The 19,723-nt window shown below is 33.6% G+C and overlaps 2 protein-coding genes across 6 annotated transcripts in view; both read left to right on the top strand.

Annotated features, from left to right (window-relative positions):
* LOC100648599 (proton-coupled amino acid transporter 1) overlaps positions 1 to 12,454 on the top strand; it is a 51,553-nt gene extending 39,099 nt beyond the window's left edge. Inside the window, exons 4-11 of one of the 2 annotated variants that reach the window (XM_020863884.2) lie at positions 2,142 to 2,292; positions 3,562 to 3,689; positions 3,968 to 4,052; positions 4,965 to 5,237; positions 6,353 to 6,531; positions 7,048 to 7,080; positions 7,381 to 7,553; positions 8,293 to 12,454. In XM_020863884.2, the coding sequence (XP_020719543.1) occupies positions 2,142 to 2,292; positions 3,562 to 3,689; positions 3,968 to 4,052; positions 4,965 to 5,237; positions 6,353 to 6,531; positions 7,048 to 7,080; positions 7,381 to 7,553; positions 8,293 to 8,534 (1,264 nt within the window). In that variant the 3' untranslated portion in view covers positions 8,535 to 12,454. The remainder of the gene's footprint in view (positions 1 to 2,141; positions 2,293 to 3,561; positions 3,690 to 3,967; positions 4,053 to 4,964; positions 5,238 to 6,352; positions 6,532 to 7,047; positions 7,081 to 7,380; positions 7,554 to 8,292) is intronic. The other variant, XM_048407623.1, reaches the window with a different exon arrangement.
* LOC100648478 lies at positions 12,376 to 19,568 on the top strand. Of its 4 annotated transcripts, none has more exons than XM_048407619.1 (12): positions 12,376 to 12,516; positions 12,672 to 13,245; positions 13,302 to 13,499; positions 13,571 to 13,712; positions 14,498 to 14,721; positions 14,812 to 14,943; positions 16,436 to 16,518; positions 16,934 to 17,138; positions 17,322 to 17,463; positions 17,711 to 17,907; positions 17,981 to 18,162; positions 18,675 to 19,338. In XM_048407619.1, exons 2-12 carry the CDS (start codon positions 13,225 to 13,227, stop codon positions 18,808 to 18,810), a joined length of 1,662 nt encoding a protein of 553 aa, XP_048263576.1. In that variant the 5' UTR covers positions 12,376 to 12,516; positions 12,672 to 13,224; the 3' UTR covers positions 18,811 to 19,338. The 4 variants fall into 4 exon arrangements, with proteins under 4 accessions (XP_048263576.1, XP_020719540.2, XP_048263577.1 ...); XM_020863881.2 differs by lacking the exon at positions 12,376 to 12,516 and adding an exon at positions 19,452 to 19,568 and having other exon boundaries at positions 12,604 to 13,245; positions 18,675 to 18,792; XM_048407620.1 differs by lacking the exon at positions 12,376 to 12,516 and having other exon boundaries at positions 12,604 to 12,881; positions 12,988 to 13,245.
* The last annotated feature ends 155 nt before the right edge of the window (positions 19,569 to 19,723 follow it).

The raw sequence follows: 19,723 nt of genomic DNA, 5'->3' as shown, positions 1-19,723 counted from the left end.
ATATAATAATATGTACGTGAAAAAGAAATAAAAGTTTACATGAATTTTAGTATTGATATAGAGTTTGCTATTTTTCTCTATCGCTTTCTATCGCATTTTATCTAATACTATTTCATCGATGGTGATCAATGTTTTGGTAGGAAGCACCTTGATTCGATTAAATGTCCGTACGTATATCATCAGGTAGAATGATTAACGAGCAACTTGAGGCCTGTACTTTCCCCACAAACCGCAAAAGCCGAAGCCGAATCTCGAAATAAATACGTTGGCATAAGCTCTCATTGGTTCGCGTAATTTCCACATTTAACTTCTCATTTGAGGAATCACTGTTGTTGTAATGTATTAATAGTATTCTAATCGATTGCATAATTACGCGTTTCATCGAAGTGTCTCTTTGAAATTTTAGAGATAGAACGCCTGTGAACGAAGGCTATCAAAATATTCCGCGTTTCGTCGTATTTTTCCACCTAGACGTTGAAAACATCTAAATAGACAAATAAATATATTTATACGTTTTAGCTATAGTTCGCATAACGTTTAACAACCCATATGGTAATTGGCAAAAAAAAAAAGAAAAGTTTGTTTTTTCATTAATCGTGATTCCCAAGAAATAAATACCTTTTAAAATAATATCGATGTATATATTTGATACAAATATTCGTATTAATATAACATACAACGAAATTACGTTTAAAATAACGCTGATAATTTTGATTGAATCCGTCGAAAAGCGTGTAAGTACAATTCCATGTTATAAGAATATAATATGTATGTACCTTAAAGAAAAGAAAAAATGAAAAATTTCAAATTAAAAAATGCCGGAAAATGTATTTACCAATTAGCACGTTGATATCTGTAAACCTTTGGTTACAGTGAGATTATTAAATTATCATTGAGACGTAACAAGGTCTTTGGCTTGTGGCAGCCTTTTAAGCGTAAGATGGTCTTTTAATATTCTACGAATCAACGTAAAATGAAAAATTTCAAATTAAAAAATGCCGGAAGATGTATTTGCCAATTAGCACGTTGATATCTGTAAACCTTTGGTTACAGTGAGATTATTAAATTATCATAGAGACGTAACAAGGTCTTTGGCTTGTGGCAGCCTTTTAAGCGTAAGATTGTCATTTAATATTCTATGAATCAACGTACAAAGCATTAACAAATTTTAGAAACAGATATTTATAACTATCTGAATCGCGTGTATCAAATGGAATGTCACTAAACTTTATTTTCATACGTAGGTCTTTATTTTTGCTTATTTCAGTTATTCGAATAACCACCCTGTTCGCTGACTAATTAACGATATCCCCGAATCAACCACGCACGTGTTTGTACGATGCGTAAAACAGCGGACAAGCATGGAGCGAAGGTTTTGAAACTCGGTCGGCTCGGTTCATTCGCCGGCGATTTCAAATTAGCTCGCGCGACGTGACATAGGAATGCTTAGGAAATTTTCAGTCAACTGTACCAACCTTTGTTCATGCTCTTTCACGCGTTCACCGCTGATCGAATTTCCATTATCGATAGTACGTCGTGTTAACGATTAATCTTTCTACGAAACTTATCCGATGCTTACACCGTGAAATTTGATTCGCGAATTATTAAGAAAGTTCTTCTCTCTCTCTGTCTCTCTCTCTCTCTCTCTCTCTCTCTCTCTGAAAATTTTCCAACTCTTCATATGATAATCTCTGACAATGACTCTGTAACGATACTCAGCAATGATCGCGTTAATCATCGCTTCGATAAAAGATAATCCGATGTATAGTATGGCTGTAAGTTGCATAAAATAAGAAAATAATTTTTTTATATTTTTATGGTATCCGATAAGTAAATCTAAGTATAGTCAGATCAAATTGTAAAAAATTCTCATATTTCAACAGAGGATTTCTCGATGTTCGAAACCAAAAAAAAATCTAAAAAAAAAAAAAGAAAAAACAAGAACCTATTTCTTAAAGAGATTCTAATTTGAAATAATAAATACGAATGAGAGGTATGGTAGATAATTCCTTTATGTTTATTACTGCATATGACATTTGTTTATAGCAGTTCAAGTACGTATTTGGAATATTTCCGACTCGAATAGAGAATCTGTATAGCTTTCATACAGAATGTTATTTATATCGAATGAATAATTACAGGTATTTAGAAACAATGATGCACCTGTTCAAAGGTAACGTCGGCTCCGGTATCTTTGCGTTAGGGGATGCTTTCAAGCATGCCGGACTGCTGCTGGCTCCGCCGCTTACTATGTTCCTCGGGGTTATTTGTGTTCACGCTCAACATATTCTTGTACGTATAACCCACTATTTTCTCTATTGTTTGCCTAAATAAATAACTACAATAATTGTATCTATTAATTTTTTTTATAAAATAATATTAACATTACTTTCTTGTAAAATAGTATTGATATTCGTATACCGTTTACGATCGAATAAACTGCTGATGTTTATGGAAATTTATATTTTGCCAAACACGATTAGAACCTATTGAGAGATTTTTTACCCGCTAAGCATCGTAATAAGCGTGATATTATATTTAGAATATTTTGCTTATATTGGGTTGGCAACTACATGAACCTAACCCCAACCTAACCCCAATACACGTATCGTGTGGGTTTTTTGTACTTTCCGATGCATAAACGCTCAGCCGGTTTAGCAATCGATGTTAAATTGTTTTTCTGAGACAACTAATGATCGTTATTCATCATCTGCGTATTCTAATATAGCATGATAAATGGTTTCTGCAAGTCGTTCAATTACATAAATTCCAGCAAAAAGTATGAAAATCGTACGATACATGGTATACTAATTTCTTTGCTACGTTACACCGTTCTCTTAAACGTTTGCCAAACCAGGCGATATTGCGATCTATTGAAATTTTACTATCGTACGCGAATAATAATCATCGTATTTTTTTAGAGGATGAATAATTTCAACGAACACTCAGCAGTTCTATTTAGTAATACGGTGTATTTTAGTTTTATTCTACAAACAGGATTGGAGAGCCACTTCGGCGATGGATTCTGCAGGGGAAAACAATAAAAAGAATTCCGACAAACATATGTTCTGTTTGACCTTGTTTACGAGTTACAACGAGTTTTAATAAATTGGAATAACTATCGAAAGATGGAAGTGTTGGAACTAATTTCATTTACCTATTTACAAACACAACTCAACATCGAACGAACGATATGTAGATAGATGGAGAGAGCAATACAGTCGATGATAAAACGTCTCGGATTTCGTGTTCGACTACAAGCAGGTCATGCCGAACATCTCTCGCGGAGCTATACAGTTACATGGAGTTTGTCGAAAAAGAAACTCGCGATGATTGGAAAAAAAGGTCAAATAGACGCTTGTTTACGCGAACTTCCTTTTGTCGTTTTTATCTGCAAAATCGGTGTTCCGATGCTACGGAACACCCTGTATATTATATTCTATTTCTAATCGTTCTTAAGAAATGTAAATAGTTTTACGCCTTTAGCGGTAATACGAAGTAATGTATCGCGAGAAAAATTCCTCTTCGACATTGTACGTGGACATTATCGTGTGTTTGCAGATTAAATGTAACGAAGAGGTGACGCGTCGCGTGAACGATGCGAGTGCCACAACTGGGTTTGCTGGCACCGTGGAATTGTGCTTCGCTACCGGCCCTCTAGCACTCCGAAAATACTCTGTGTTTATGAGGTACGTATATGTGTAATGAGAAGACCATGAAATAGGGACACCATCGACTAACGTTCTAACGACATACCATGCATTCTTATCTCGCGTCAGTCGTAGCAAATTCGTTATAAAAATACGACTATAAAGCGAGAAAATATAAAGTTATTAATAATAAGTTATACGTCTTATTTAAAACCTTTCATCTGTTTCTCTGCATTTCATTTTAATAGCACGCTTCGTTATCGTCCTCTTTTTTTCATCTATTCTTACGATTTACACTAATATCCGCTTTGTTCCAGACAAATGGTTAATGTATTTTTATGTATCACGCAACTTGGATTTTGCTGCGTTTATTTCGTTTTCATTGCGAAGAATATGAAGCAGGTGAGCTACAAATTTTTAATTTCTTTCTTCTGATTTTTTATTCGCATTTTTAATACGTAATTCCTATTAACTCTTTCAATATCAAATACTCTGATCGTGAACGTTTCTCACGCACAATTTCCTGTAATTATCGCTGAGAACATAGTATCTTTCATACCGTGCAAAACAGCAATTAAACGTTACGTGTATTTTCATATATTTCCATTGGCTACCCTGAGTTTTTGCTGTGTAAAATTCGTGCAAATTAGACGAAGCTTGTCTTCTTTTATTTGAAGTGGAATAAACCATCAGTGGTCTACATTGGTGAGATTACATTAGCTTCTTCGTTTGATAAAATTTATAGCTTTTAGGAAATTCTTATCTCACTTGTTCCAATATAAAACTGGGACATAGGAATTATATTTGGAGTTATATTTTTATTAGATCAAGCCAACGTTTTTGAGTCAAGGCATTTATCAACAACGAAGATACCAATTACTGGTGTCTTTCCAATTTAATGACTTTAGGTTTTTCGATAAGAATTTGTAAAAGAGAGAATCCTCGAGTTTTCATATTATTATTACACACCGATGATCCGTACTATAACTTCTTACGTGCATGTAAATTACCAACAAAAACTTGGAATCATTGCATATAAATTTCATAGAATCAAAGAATTCAAATAGAAAAAGATCAGTTAAAAATTTTCCTATCCTACAAACTCTTTGGCAAAACTTCACCAATATAAATAGAATTATTGGAATATAATATAATGAAATAAAATTGGAATATAATATAAATATAATTTACAAAAGCGATTCCAAATCGTTGGCGCTATTAAACGTACCATATTTGAAGAGTTAACGATTGAAAAATAGTAAAATATGCCACGAAAAGATACTAATAAACGACTAAAACGATTTTCTTTCATAGGTATTGGACGTGTATGGAATCGAGATGGACGTTCATCAACATATGGCTGTGATCTTGATCCCGATAATGCTGAGCACGTGGATCAGGAACCTGAAGTACCTGGTGCCCATTTCGTCGCTGGCGAATTTTCTGGTCACAGCTGGCTATGTGGCTACTATGTACATAATGTGCCACGATTTGCCGCCGATCCACGAGAGGCGGTATATCGCGGATTGGCACGAGCTGCCTCTGTTCTTTGGCACTGTGATATATTCTTTCGAGGGTATTACTTTGGTAAGCGACGCCGTGTTTGCACGTGCTTCTTCGCATTTATGTAACGCGTTATTTTCGCGACCAGTCACTTCGTCCACTTGGTTGTTTTGTTGCAATAAGAAACAAAATCAGGGGACGTTATGATACTCATTTTGGGATTGTCATTTTCGATGAAGTACTTCCTCAAGATTCTATTCCTATGCATATACTGTTTATTTTGGAAATTCGGTCGAAAGAGCGAAGATATTTCTGTCTTCCGCTGAAAATAGTTTTAATATATAATAAAGATTGTTAGCCAAAGATCGCTTACCAGTTGATATTGAATATCCGTATGTACACTGTTGGCCATAAATATTGTACATATCGATAGCCAAACCAAATTGAAGGCTTCTCACCGCTATTACTTTCTAGTTGTTCTATCGTAAAGCTGCTATTTTATTCTTAGCATAAGCGTCTTGTAACGTAGGATATTAAATACTAAAGAATGCTAAATTACAAAAACAATGCAAAGAGTTCCGTGAACTTTAGTATGTAATATTATTATTGCGTTAGCGTTGAATTTACAACAGAAATAACGAGTCGAACTGTTATATAAGTCTCTCTATATATAACTGTATTTCTCTTTTTTCTTTTGGCCTAGAAAAAAGCAACGAAAGACGTAAAAATGATATAAATAGATTTATTGAACTCGGGGAATTTCTGACGTTTATGCTGACAATTGATAACAAGTTAAAGCGGAGAATGATATATTGTATAGTTTTCTATCCACTGATATCCGATAGCTTATTCTGATTTGTATAAAACTGTTTCAATAATTAAATGCGATAAATTACTACAAAAACTTAGTTTCTGCAAATCCGCGTAATGTAGCAATAATAAAAAGGTAATAACGAAAGAAGCAAGGCACAGATTATTCAATAAAAAAAAAAAAGAAAAAGAAAAATAGAAACACGTTGCTTTCAATTTCAAATATTTGACAATTGAACATTATTTTCTTCAATTTTGAGTTGAATTTCCCGAACAATCCGATATTTTATTACGATAGAATTTTTTAAGACTCAACTTGTTAGCATGATTCGATTGTCGATAAAAAAACATGTTCTTTCTGTTCTAACGAATATCCCGTTGCATTTTAGGTGTTACCTCTGAAGAACGAAATGAAGAAACCGAGCAATTTCAGTAAATCACTGGGAGTTCTAAACGTTGGAATGGTAATTGTCGGTGGCATGTTCGTCGCGATGGGTTTTATATCTTATTTAAAATACGGCGACGCAGTGGCCGGATCCGTTACGTTAAATCTCCAATCAAAGGAGGTGTAAGTATCCATATTTACTTTCCTAAGTGAACATCAAACTCTTATAATTATCAGTTGGTCGAGAAAAATTCCTTTTATCTTGCTTTATGTTAATCACTCGCTAAATTATATTCTGTACATAATTGCCAAACGTTATTTATCGATGCAAATTAATTGTCTCGTATATATTTTCATAAATATCTTGTTACACGTATGCGTGCATTTACGAATTGATTTACGAATTGAGTTCTATAGAATAGAAGTAGTATATCGACGTTAAAACAGATCAGGCAAGTGATTAGCACACGTTTGTTTTACCATGTTTTACGATAGCAGAATTCTGTTGTACCGACTCTATAGAAAATTATTATGCGTTCAGGTGATAAATCACGCTGCGTTCAGAATAATCGCAATACTATCACGCAAAGTGATAGCGAAAAGTAGCGAGACAGAAAAAAACAAAAAAAAAAAAAAACAAAACAAAACACGTAGTTAAGAAAAAACTGTTTGTAACGTAATTTTCTGTTGCATACAAAGGGTGGATGGAAAAATCATCGGCGAGCATTTAAGGTTTCTATCATATATGGGTTTTCTAGAAGTGTTGTGTTATCTTATCAAACTACTAGACCATTTGTATAATATTGTGACGTCGTGTTTCTTTTTTTATCAACACGAAGTAATCAATTAGCCATACACATAGACGTCTCTTTGCGTTCTTCGTTTACGACTAAATTTGCATGTTGCGATAGATTTAACACAATTGGAATAGTTATAACGATGACGAACAACTGAATAAGTTTCTCACATTTAACAGCAATTAATCAAAGAGAAATAATTCGGATACTCATAAGAGGTTATTGTGTTTTGCAGCTTACCTCAATGCATACAGGTTGCCATCTCGTTGAGTATATTGCTCACGTATGCACTGCAATTTTACGTTCCCATTGCGATCATTTGGCCAAAGATCGTCAACCGCTTTGGCCCTTTCAAGTGTCCCGTTTTCGCAGAGACTGTTTTCCGTTCCTCGATGTGTTTCCTAACATGTAAGTTCTATATTAATACATAAAATTATCGTCAATTTATCATCTGTAAGAGTAATCGAAATTGTTAACTCTGCTATGGACGAAAAATTTGTTCGAACTTTGGTTCTCATGTTCGATTATTTTAAACTCTTAAACGATTTTAAATTGTAATAAATATTCTAAACGTTTTAAATCGTATAAATACAGCTACAAACAAAAATATTTTAAACACTCTGAATCACAAAATTTGTTCACAGCATCCTTCTTTTTCTTAACCTCCTATTGTTTTTCGACCCGAGATTTCTTATTTTAAATATCAATTGGACGTTATTTTTCTTAAAATTACAAAACTTCTTTACGTAAAAAGTAGATTATTCGTTGTAATTAATTTTCGCTCGCCGGCTACAAACCGAATTTAATTTATTCTCACTCACACTCTCGCTCAATCTCGGTATATGCTCGATATAACTACACGTATTTATTATAATTCTTAAAACAATTTCTAATTGGATTTGATATCTTTGGTCGTAGTCATGAAAATATGAGTTTACCTAAATATTCGTAATCTATTTTGCAAAATGAAGAAAAATAACAATTTAATATCAAATCTTTATGTATAACTTAATTTGACCTTAGGACGCTGAAGGATTTCAAAGGTTTACCAACGTTTGAAATTCTGTGGACATTCTTTGACTCTCCTTCAAGCGTCCTAGGATTAAATACATTCAATACTAACTTTACCTGTTATATCTAATTACAGTTGTCCTAGCTGAAGCGATACCTCAACTGGGTCTGTTCATATCACTGGTCGGTGCGGTAAGCAGCACCGCCTTGGCACTCGTATTTCCACCGATCATCGAAATGGTTGTATGCTGGCAGAACGCATCACTGGGCTTGTTTACGATATCGAAAGACATTCTGATAGTACTAATCGGTCTACTCGGTTTCGTTACCGGGACATACGAAAGCATCACGTCGATCATTAAGGCGTTTAGCACGTAATTAGGTTAGTTCGTTGTATAAATCGTTGTTAATATACTTTTTACTTGTATGTATACATATACACGCGCGGTATTATCAGGATCATGACATCTACGCGATCATATAGGCAATGATTATTCATTTGGACAGAGCCGATCTTTCCTTTCTTTCTTTTTCTTTTTTTAATTTTTTAGATTACTGTTAATGTTAATGTTAATGTTGTTTATTAGTCTACCACATTTCTCTCGAACGAGTCGTATACGAATCTTTGCGCGTTACATTCACTATTGTTCGAATCCTTCGTTTAGTATAATTTTCGCGTTCCGCATTCAGAAAAGGGTACTTCGTTATCTGTGATCCATCTCTAAATCGATAATGCGAATTTTTCTAGTTCCACGAACAGGGTAACAAATCTCGTGTCCTTGAGGGAATTACAATTACCAATTTCTACGTTCGTCGTGCTGTTGTCGACAACAGAATGGTGTTAATATCGAGTACAACACGATTTCGAGCAAATAAAATAGTTTTCCATGGGGTAATTTTGCACGAATTACTTGACTTTAAGGGGAAAGGAGTTTTTGAGAAATTGGTAATTGTGATCGAATTGTACATTGATATACAGTTGGTCATGAAAGTGGTTCGACCATCTTGAGACGACATATCGGTGAAAATAGAAATAATTCAAGATCTTCTTTCAACAACTATTTTTTATTTTCTCATACAGTAGTAATACATGGCCTCGTGATTCGAAAACAAAAATAGACCGCATAGCAATATATTGTATATTAAGAACTTAGTACGAAAGACAGAGCATCTTTCAAATACTCTCGCAAAGTCTTACCATTTTAATTTTGACGATTAATTAATGATAAATATTTTAAAGTGGATCTCATTTCATAGATTGAAATTACGAGAGAAAATATTTCATGGATATATGTAAGAAAGATGTGCAAATTTCCCGATCTTAAAAACTTGTGCATAATTTATCAATTAATGGCCATCGCATGAGTATATGCCGTCCTCGTATTACCTATAATTAAATTATAACGAAAATAAATAGTTAAAAAGATTAATTTTTTAAATTAAACTTTGCCGTTTATAAAATATGGATATTTTTGTGATCAATTGTATGTCGCGTGATACGTGTCTGTAATATATCATCGCCTATGTTATAAATAATTAACAGTGTTAGTTGTTCGTGTCCTGAACAGGACATAACCGTAGATTTATATATGATAGATGTATAGATTATTCTTATAGATACACGAATTTTCCGTAAAAAAAAGAAAGGTGAAAACTGATTGTTACTGCGAACTCACGTAATATATATATATATATATATATGTATACATAACTCGTGCGACAAGAAAGGAAAGCAATCAAAATGACGTACAAAACAGAGTGTTGGCCGATACACGTTGAAAAATGTATAATATTATAATGATAATGATCATACTCGAGGATCGTGCAATGTGAAAAGACAATCGCATGGATTTTATTCGAAAACGTAATTTCTCAAATACTGCGGAATGCTGCGTGACTTTTAACTTTTAATTGGTATCGTTGGATCGTACGTAATAATTTGTATTAGATCATTTAATTTCTAAGTATTTAAGACTTTAAGAATTTCATATATGGTATGCTACTGAATGTTATTATGCACGGTAATTTTTGTATCATTAATTTTCAATTCTTCGTCATTTTGTTACACCAAGAGGTTATTAATTATTTTATTCGAATTTACATTTCACGCAATAAAAGCGATTAATGGTTTCCGTTATATGGAATATAGAAGGTAAATTTTACTTTGTATTCTTTAGCTTTTGCGATGGAGTAGAAAATGCAACGTGAAATGCTCGAAATTTCCTTCTTACTTTGTATGGAATGAAATCGCCCCTTGCGAATTCAATAGTACAAGTTAAGAGTTAAAAGTTCGATTGAATTCTGTTTGAACGTATTGATTGTGATTTTTTGTATTATAGTTGCGTGGATGGAACTGTATCAAAGCTGTGATGTAGTGATCAGCGTTTTAAATACGAGACAGCGAAACGAATATATTTTTTAAATATACTGTACGATTTAATCAGAGAAAACAAATTTGTATTAAATATTTAGATCATCAACATCACGTTGGGTCACATTGGTCATTTTGTACTACGCTATCGATGGTCTTGGCACTGATAAAATTTTTTACGATTTCTACACATTGTGATTGTCATAAATGATTAATGTTAAAAAAATTGCTTGTAAGATGATAATTCTTGTGCTATAGTTGTTATAAAGCGTAAATTTCTTTTTTATCGCAACGACTGGAGATTCTTCGAACAAATGTATTTGAAGACCATCAGGTAAAGACACGATAAACCACGTTTTCCACTTTTTGTGAAACAATAATTTAAGATCCGATACTCTTCTTATTTGAATAACACTATGCTGTTAAATATTTAAAAAATAACGACCCGTAGAATATAGAATATATCGTAACGTTAGTTACGTCATTGTTCTTTTACGGAAAAACAAATTCTATATCTTATGAAAAGCTTTGTAGCTGTCGCTTATTAATATTGTCATTATATCTTTCGACCTAACAGATTTTTCTTTTCTTCAGCTACCACAATGACGTATTCTCTCTCGCATTAAAACAAAAATTGTCAAATGTGAATTTATCATGTTTTTCTACAGTGGTCTTCATTTCTAATAATGGTAACGTCGACACAATATATATTTTATTTATTCGCATATCGCGGTATGATCGATAATTATAAAAGAGAATGGTAAAGGAAAAAATGAGAAATTGTGCATTGTTCAAGAATGTTGTTGTTGTATAGTGTCATCGATCGACGAATTTTACTTTAATACCTTTTTATATGTGTATAGATATATAGATATAAAAAACAAAACGTGATAAATTAAACAAAGATAAGAGAAGAATAATGAAAAAAAAGTATGCGGAAAATCAAGTCGAAACAGTATAAAACTTCGATACCTGTGTTTTCAGAAATATACAGAACGATTTTTCTAGTACACGAGCCTCGAGAAAGCAAGCTTACTAACACAGTTCCATTTCATTTTGCACAGCTTGCCAATGAGTAGGGAGAAACCAGTTGAATTAATTAAGAACGCGGTACTCTTCAAAAAACAAATAACTAAATACAAAAAATTCACTTTTCTATTTGTCTTATCGCATTTGGAGATAATGAGATATTAGTGAGATATAGGTAGAGAAGTGAAAGATAGTAGTGTTCCTTGTGAAGAAATTAAATGTACCGAGTATCATCGTTAAAAATAATATTTTGCAGCAATTTATTGATCAATAACTTTTACAGTAACTTGCGTCTAATGTCTGACGATAGATTTGTCCAGAATTTTTCCTTAGGACGCATTGTACCGTAATACTATTAGCTTATTCGCTGCCAGACAAATTTAGAGCTTCTTGCGCTTGACGCCAAGATTTTCTTTTAAGGAAAACATGAAATTTCACAACATCTAGTAATATTAAATTACAGATACGGTAATAAAACGGCGTTTATAGTAATTTGCAAACAAAAAAACCCTACGAGATAACTGATAGTTGGCAATCTTGGTACATACGCTTACTACGAAATATTTCTTAGTTGGCAGTGAATAGGTTAACCATTTTTAAAGCGATTAAAGTTATCGAACGGCGCAGCGAGAACGATATGTATTGTCCTGCCTCGGAGTACAAATTTTTTCTCAGGGATAGTTTATACGTACAGATACTTTTGTCACGTGTCCTGTTTTTTTTTTTTTTTATTTTTCCCTCCCTAAGATGTTAGAGGAGTAAAGTGATTAACATTTCTTTGAAGGGAGACTGATGAATGAGAGTTAATAAACGTGCGAGACGAAACGTGTTGTCTGTTCATGTACCACTGTGTTGGTCGATTAACGAATCGTTGACAAATAAAGTCGTTCGAAATTGATTTACCGAATGTCGATTGGCCTCCGTGGATCTTTTTCGTTATTATTTAAATAATCATCGGAGGTATATTTTTACTGATTCTTTGAAAAACAATTTAAATTTTCGAGTAATTCGAATCGTTGAATTATCTGTTGCAAGAAACGTGGCTCAAGTTTTCGAGTATTGATTATTTCTAAAAAATATCGATCGGTCGCGTGGACCTCCTGTTTGTTTTTCAGACGATCGTTAAAGGTTTATTTTTGAATTATTTTTTGAGAAGAAAAACAAAAGTTTGCGAGTAACATCCTGTCTGGAATTTGGCTCCAGCTTTGGAATATCGACTATTTCTACCGAATATCGATTATTCATGAGTATTTCCTCCATCTTGTGATTTATATATCAGAGGACATTTTGAAATTATCTTTAAGAAGGAAGACAGGAGACTGCAGGTAATATCCTGCTTCGAAATTAATTTAAACTTTGGGATATTGATTGTTTCTACTAAATATTCATTGACTATGTGTATTTTTCTACTTGGTAATGGAACGATCATAGGAAACATCTTTGAACTATTTCTTAAAGAAGGAACGTCAGAGTTTAAAACTAATAACTTGCTTGAAGTTTGATTCAAGCTTTTGGAATGGCTTAGATCGAATTATTCGTTGAAACGTCCTGAACTTATCGATAAAGCTCCTTCGCGTTCTGAAGTCCGACGAAACATTTCGTCGATCTAAGACAGAGAAGAGATGCTGGTTTATTAAATTAAAGATAAATAACTGTCGTTTTTCAGTAATGGATTGCAGCGAGGAAGAGGTATAATCTTACTTTTACGTGTTCTATTTTCACTTACTCGACGTTGCTTCTTTTAGTTGACAAAAATCAATGTCTTTCGATTAAACATTCTGATCCCACTGATGGAGATGTTGGACGTGTATGCGTCGTTTAAACAAGAATTAAGTCCAGATGAGTTTTGCATTCGTCTGTTTGTTAACGAAGGCTCGAGAGAGAAATACAATCCCCATCACGATCCTGTTATGGAACGTTTCAGGAATATCGAAGAACTTAAGGTTAAATTTAAAGAAATCTCTTTACCAAAATCACTCACGGAACAAGTGTATGAATATGTTGGATTTTTAAGGGTTTGTCAGTTTCGTTGCAAAATGTAGTCATCGATTTATTTATGAATATCGTTCGTTACACGATTTTCTTGGAATCAATAAGTAAAGATTATCTGGATAAACAGAACTGTCGCAATTACAACGATTTGTCTCAGATCATAGGTAAGCTATGAAGGTTTGTAATGATAATAACCAGATTAAAATAACCAGATAATAACTATTTCTATAATTCTTTATGGAAAATAAAATGAATAAATTCTTTGGGTAGTCCATATTTTAGTTTTTTCCTAGTTTATCCATGTATTCGCGAGTCCGATCACGTCGAATGTCTTCAAATATTCCCATACCTCCTTGTCCTTACTTACTGGCCCTGCTACATTCCAGAAGCACATTTTCATCCCCTTTGTAGTCCCCCCTTTTCCCCCTTTTTTTCATTTTCCTTCTCCTCTCTTTCTTTCTTCCTCCAGCCTCTTTTCATTTTCGTTCCTCCTATACCATCTGTTTTCTATTTTTAGTTTCTTATATCCTATCTTTACATATTCGCTCTTTTCCCTTCTTACTCTAGCTACCCTTCTTATGTGTTGCTACACCTCCCTTTCTTTTCTTGTCAGATTGTCGTCTATGTATACCCCCTTTTCCAGTTTGCTTTTCTCCTTCATTATCCTTATTTTTTCCTCCATTGATTTCATCGTCGCCACTATTATTGTGCTCTTTTCCCCCACCCTTATCATGCGTGTTCTTTCTACTTCTGCTTCCTACTCTCACTTTTTCGCTTATGAACTCCTTTACTGTCTCTCCAAATAAAATGAATGACATTCAATTTATGTTAAATATATATGCAACAAATATCACAAATATATTTCGTTCTTCAAAAGACGAGTATCAGCTATCTATTTTGATTAATGAAGCTATTATTTTAGAATTTATTTAAGAATTTCATTTTTCAGTGTTTGTATACATCTTATCATACAGAATATGCAGCTTGTTTTTCGAAGATTCGATCGATTGCTTCGTTCGCTTTAAAGTAAAGAAAATGTTGTCCCTCGTTGCGTATCTTCTTCGCACGGAAACTGCCAATCTTTTCCATGAGAAGGGTTGCCTGACGTTCGAGGAAGATTTCGTGGAGGGAAACCTGGTTCTGCCATTTTTAGAGGCAACGCCATGTTTAGAGGTTCGTTCTACCGTTTTTTACAGCGGTTCTGTAGGAGATAATGGATAACGAGTTTCGTTCTAATTAAGTTATCGTTTAATCGATCTGAAGAAACTTCAGCAGCAATTAAAGCAGCACATACGAAATACGAAGATTCCTAAAAAGGAATTGACTACTCCTGTATTTATGAACGTTTTAAATCGACCAAGAACGGGTTTGAAAGTGCCACCCGGTACACCTGAAGTGAGTAACTTAGTTACTACTTGAAAAGTATTATTATATCGACGCGATTAATGTTTATTTGCGGAGTACATTTAATTTATCAATTTTTTCGTTAGTTAGGTATCGCGATTGAAGTTTTTCTTATTAAAACTTGTCCGTTTAATAACCGACGGCACCATTTCGAAACTTCCCGCTATCTATGTAACTCGCCGATTAATCGCGTGACTTTCAATTTTCTTTTATTCACCTTCGATAAAAATCAAGTCGACCTAAATTGCTTCTCCAAATAACTGTGATTCGTCTTTGAATTAAGATCGAATGACATCGCTTAAGATTTCTAAACAATTTCGAATACCTTTTTAACGATCTATGCCTAATAGTCTTTACCGGTCATTATGAAGTAGCAAGCAATGGCCTTCGGTGCCAACTAGGTGGCTTTCAACGACCTTCAAACGACCTCAAACGTTTTTTTTTTTACAAAGAGGTCGCGAGAATTCTCGATAAGACTCGCGAAAGGTATTCTTTTTAAAAAATTTCAAAAATTTTCATAAAATTTCTTCTCGTATAGGTATGGAGAAGTTAATAAATTTAAATTAACTTTATACTTCTAAGTTAAAGACGTTGAATTAAGGTTTCCTCTTTTGAAGACTCATATCCCGGATAGGACCTGTCGGCGATGAAGTTCACGCGTCAAATTCCAAAGACGAATTACCTTAAACCGTCAACGGAGAGAAAATTGAAGCTTTTGAGTGCAACTAACAAGATGAACGCCATGAGATTGTTGAAGGACGCGAACGAGAATGCACCAAGTTGCTTCTATCGGCGTAAAGATCCAGACAACTCGATAGAGAAAGAGAAACCAAAGGCAACTTTCGTGGGAAAATCGGTTCCGAAATTTAAGGTGCAGAAAATGCTGGCGCGATCTGCTGTCTATTCAAATTTTATCACTTTTTCTCATTTATTTGTATCGATCTGAAATCAAATTTCTGTTACATCTTTCTTGTATCTGAAAGTTGATCACGGCTATTTATAAATGTAGTATCTTAAATGGGACTTAGAGTAAGGGCAAGTGACGATGTTTTAGTTTAACAAGCAATACTCAATACAACGAACTGATTACAATATCGGCGTACATCTTATTATCATACTCGGTTCTCAACTTCCCGATTCATACTCTCCGGCTCTTCCACTCACACTCTCTGCGACTTCTGCATTCACTTCCTCTGACTTTTCAACTAACACTGTACGACTTCTAACTAACTCTATCTCTGGCATCCCTTTGTCTTTTTTCGCCCCACCACGCACGTGTTCCGCAAACACCCGTGGCCAGGATCACGTAAGCCTCTTCTACGAAACTATTCACTTGAAAGGACCGACGACACACACAGGATCGACACCAACGACATCTCTCTCTCTCTCTCGGCTCTCGCGACATTGTTTATGGTTCGACCGATATCTTAGGCCTTTTTCTCCACGATACTACATAAATTATCGTAGAATTTATTAATTATAGCCAATCGAAGTAAAACAGACAGCAGCTTCGACATTAAGAGAATGCGCGCATGTAATCAACATGGAAGAGAAAGAAATAAAAAGGTAACTATACCGGTGTACGAATGCACTGTCAATAAGATAAATTAACTTTAATTTGACATACTAAGTGTTCATTCAAGTATGAATATTACGAAATAAATTATTTCTGTATCTTACTGTGCATTATTCGTGTTTTATCGGTTAAATGTAATAAACAGGAAATATTAATTGCTTCTGCAATATATTATATATATATAATATATTACATTTACTTTTTATTACATTTAACCGATAAAACACAAATGCACAGTGAGATACAGAAATAATTTATTTCGTAATATTTATACTTGAAGTAATACATATATATATACATAGTTCCATGAAGATATAAAAAAGCGATTTAATTGCGCTGTCTTCTCTCCTCGTTTTCAAATATTTCCTAATTATATTTCTTCTTGGAATCTTAATGAAATTATAGATTGAAGGCATTAGCTGAAGGAGGTACCGATCCAGCTTCGATACTGAAATTCCAAGAAGAAAGGCGTCAGCAACAAAAAGAGGAAGAATTATTAAAGATACAAGAGAAACATCTATTGGCTTTGTTAACCCGTGAGAATGCTTTCATTGCGAAACAATCGCTGTTGAACGATGTGAAAGCGCACGCAGAAAGCGTTCGAAAGGAGGTACGCGCTTGATAGAAGATACGTATTTTAACCAATGATTACAGACGATCTTAATATTCCTGTGTAAGATAGTGAAAGAGATGACAATAACAGACGTAAATGTTTCTACCAACGATCGATCTCTTTTACCTAAATATTTTAGTGGATATGAATTTTTCTTCTTTCGTCACTTTGTTCTTAAAGAAGCAAGAACTTTACGACAAGTTAGAGAAATGGAGAGAGAATCACAACAGGGAGATGATGGAAATCGTTGAAAGGTGCCGCGAAGTCGAACAAGCCTCTCGTGAAGCTTTCAATGCCATGATCGACGAGAAAAGGCAGAAAGGTAAAAAATTCTCTATTACGTTGAGGATAAATCTTGGCTAATTCCTTTTTCGTAAATGAAGTACTCTGGTCCATTTCTAATTTTCTCTATAACTTATAATATTATAATATTAATAATATTGTAATATTATAATATTATTATTATATTAATAATATTATATATATTATAATATTAATAAAAATACGTCTTCATGAAAAATATTTCCTTAAGGAAAAATTAATAAAATGGTAATTTTTCGAACTATCAGCCGCAGAGGTGACCGAAGAATCGCGGCAATTGAAAGCCCAGTTGGTCAAGCAGAGAGAGGAAGAAACTCGCAGGAAAATTAAATTGATCCAAGAAATTAAGACGCTTCAATCTTTACGGGCATTGCCATCGATCAAGGAATTCGATCCAACAGAATCAAGCGGTTTGGGTCTTCTTTGTGAAATGTCCTTGGCGGAGGTTCGTAGCATTTCCATTAAACGATTAATAATTAACTATTAGCTTATCGTGCCTCAAGCGTTTCTTCCTTTAGTTGAAAGAGAGATTATTTTGGATCAAAATGAAATTGGACGAGGAAACAAAGGAGAGAAAATCTGTTATTTATCGAGAACGCGAAAGGCAGAAAAACTTGATCAACGAAACGAGAAAAGCGCTCGAAGAATATAAAGCGAGCAAGTTAGTTGTGAAACTATTACATATCGCTAATTATTCGCGGTAAGTTAATTGTAGTAAAAATATGGGAGAATTGCTAACATTTATGTAGTTTATTGACAACAAAAACGGTATATGAAGTGAAAGACGTGAGTTTTAAAAACGAGGAAAAAGAAATTAATTTATATTATATTGATAAAAAGAAATGATACAAAATGAAATACAGGAGGGTGATTTTTTTTTTAATTCAATGTGGTACGGCGCGTAGAGAGTCACCGGACGTAACACAGTGTTTCTCATATTAGAACCGAAGCAATACGTAAATATCGCATAAACGTAATATTCTTGCTTAACAATTAATTTGAGAGCGTAAAAAATCGAAGGGTTTGCAAACGATTAAATGAAATATTGCGTTAACGCGCCTTTGATCTTTAATGCGACAAGGTGCAGCTTTAGAAAAATGATAGGCGAAAACACGTTTAAATTTATTTTAATAAAGCTACAGACATCGTAGCAAAACGATACTAAGAGGGAAGAGAATTCATTTGTAAGAGCAATTATTTACTCATTTTCAGGCGTACTGTTTTTCCGTCGAAAACACGGCAACGATTACAGCCTGTTAGCTCACCAGAGATCGACGCGTTGCGAAAGAAACTGGAAGAACAAAAAGCACTGAGGTCACGGAAAGGAACGGTATCTATTTCGAAATAAACGAATTAGACACTTTATTTGTTCAGATAAAACGCTCCAATTCCTATAAATTATTTAGAATTTATTATCTATTTATTTACTGATTCCGTGGTTACTGTGTAATAGTATTATAAAACAAAAATGTTTTCCGAAATTAATAATGTATTACGAATGTTGCGAAGCAAATGTTTAATGGTAAAGTCATTTTTGAGAGACCAAGAAATTGTGAAAAGAAATCCAGATAACATAAATAAATAAAAGTGATATGACTAATTTAAATACTAATATTTAAATCTCTAACTTTTGCTGATAGAGATTAAAATGGAAAATTATGCAAATATTATGCAAGAGTAATGCAGAGTAATGTTTAGAAGGCAACAATTAAGTAGCATAAACATTGATAAAAACGTTTATGTTATCCATTTATGTATATTACTTTTTAGAAATTCCACAATATGAATATTAAGGAAGACTTAATTGATTTATTTGACTATCTTGGTAAAATTGCAGACGCGTTTTTCTTTCTATCTTTCGTTGTAGATCCTACGATGTAATATAAAAACGCAGATTAAATCGTTTGGATAGATAGATTTACAATTACCTTTTATGTAGTATAGTATATTTAGTATTCCACGAATGATACGAAATTTCATACTTTTCAGTGAGATGATACCTCTAATAACATGACACGAACTGAAAAACGAACAATTGTTGCAAGGTAGAAACTCATCGTGTTTATTATCTTGCACGACTCAGCTTGAAGTGAACCAATATTACATACATATGACGTCTTGTTACGATACGATAATCGACGCCACAAATCAGCCGATCCCCTATTTCGGTTAAGATAATAGAGGTGGTTGAAATGATTATAACACTGAGTTAACAAATTAAAACTACACTTTATTTCCAACGACTTGAAAGACTTAAGTAT

Source organism: Bombus terrestris, chromosome 7 (genome assembly GCF_910591885.1).
Source record: "Bombus terrestris chromosome 7, iyBomTerr1.2, whole genome shotgun sequence".
In the NCBI taxonomy this organism is placed as follows: domain Eukaryota; kingdom Metazoa; phylum Arthropoda; class Insecta; order Hymenoptera; family Apidae; genus Bombus; species Bombus terrestris.
Note: the sequence above shows the minus strand (reverse complement) of the source record. Positions and strands in the feature narration are given on the sequence as shown.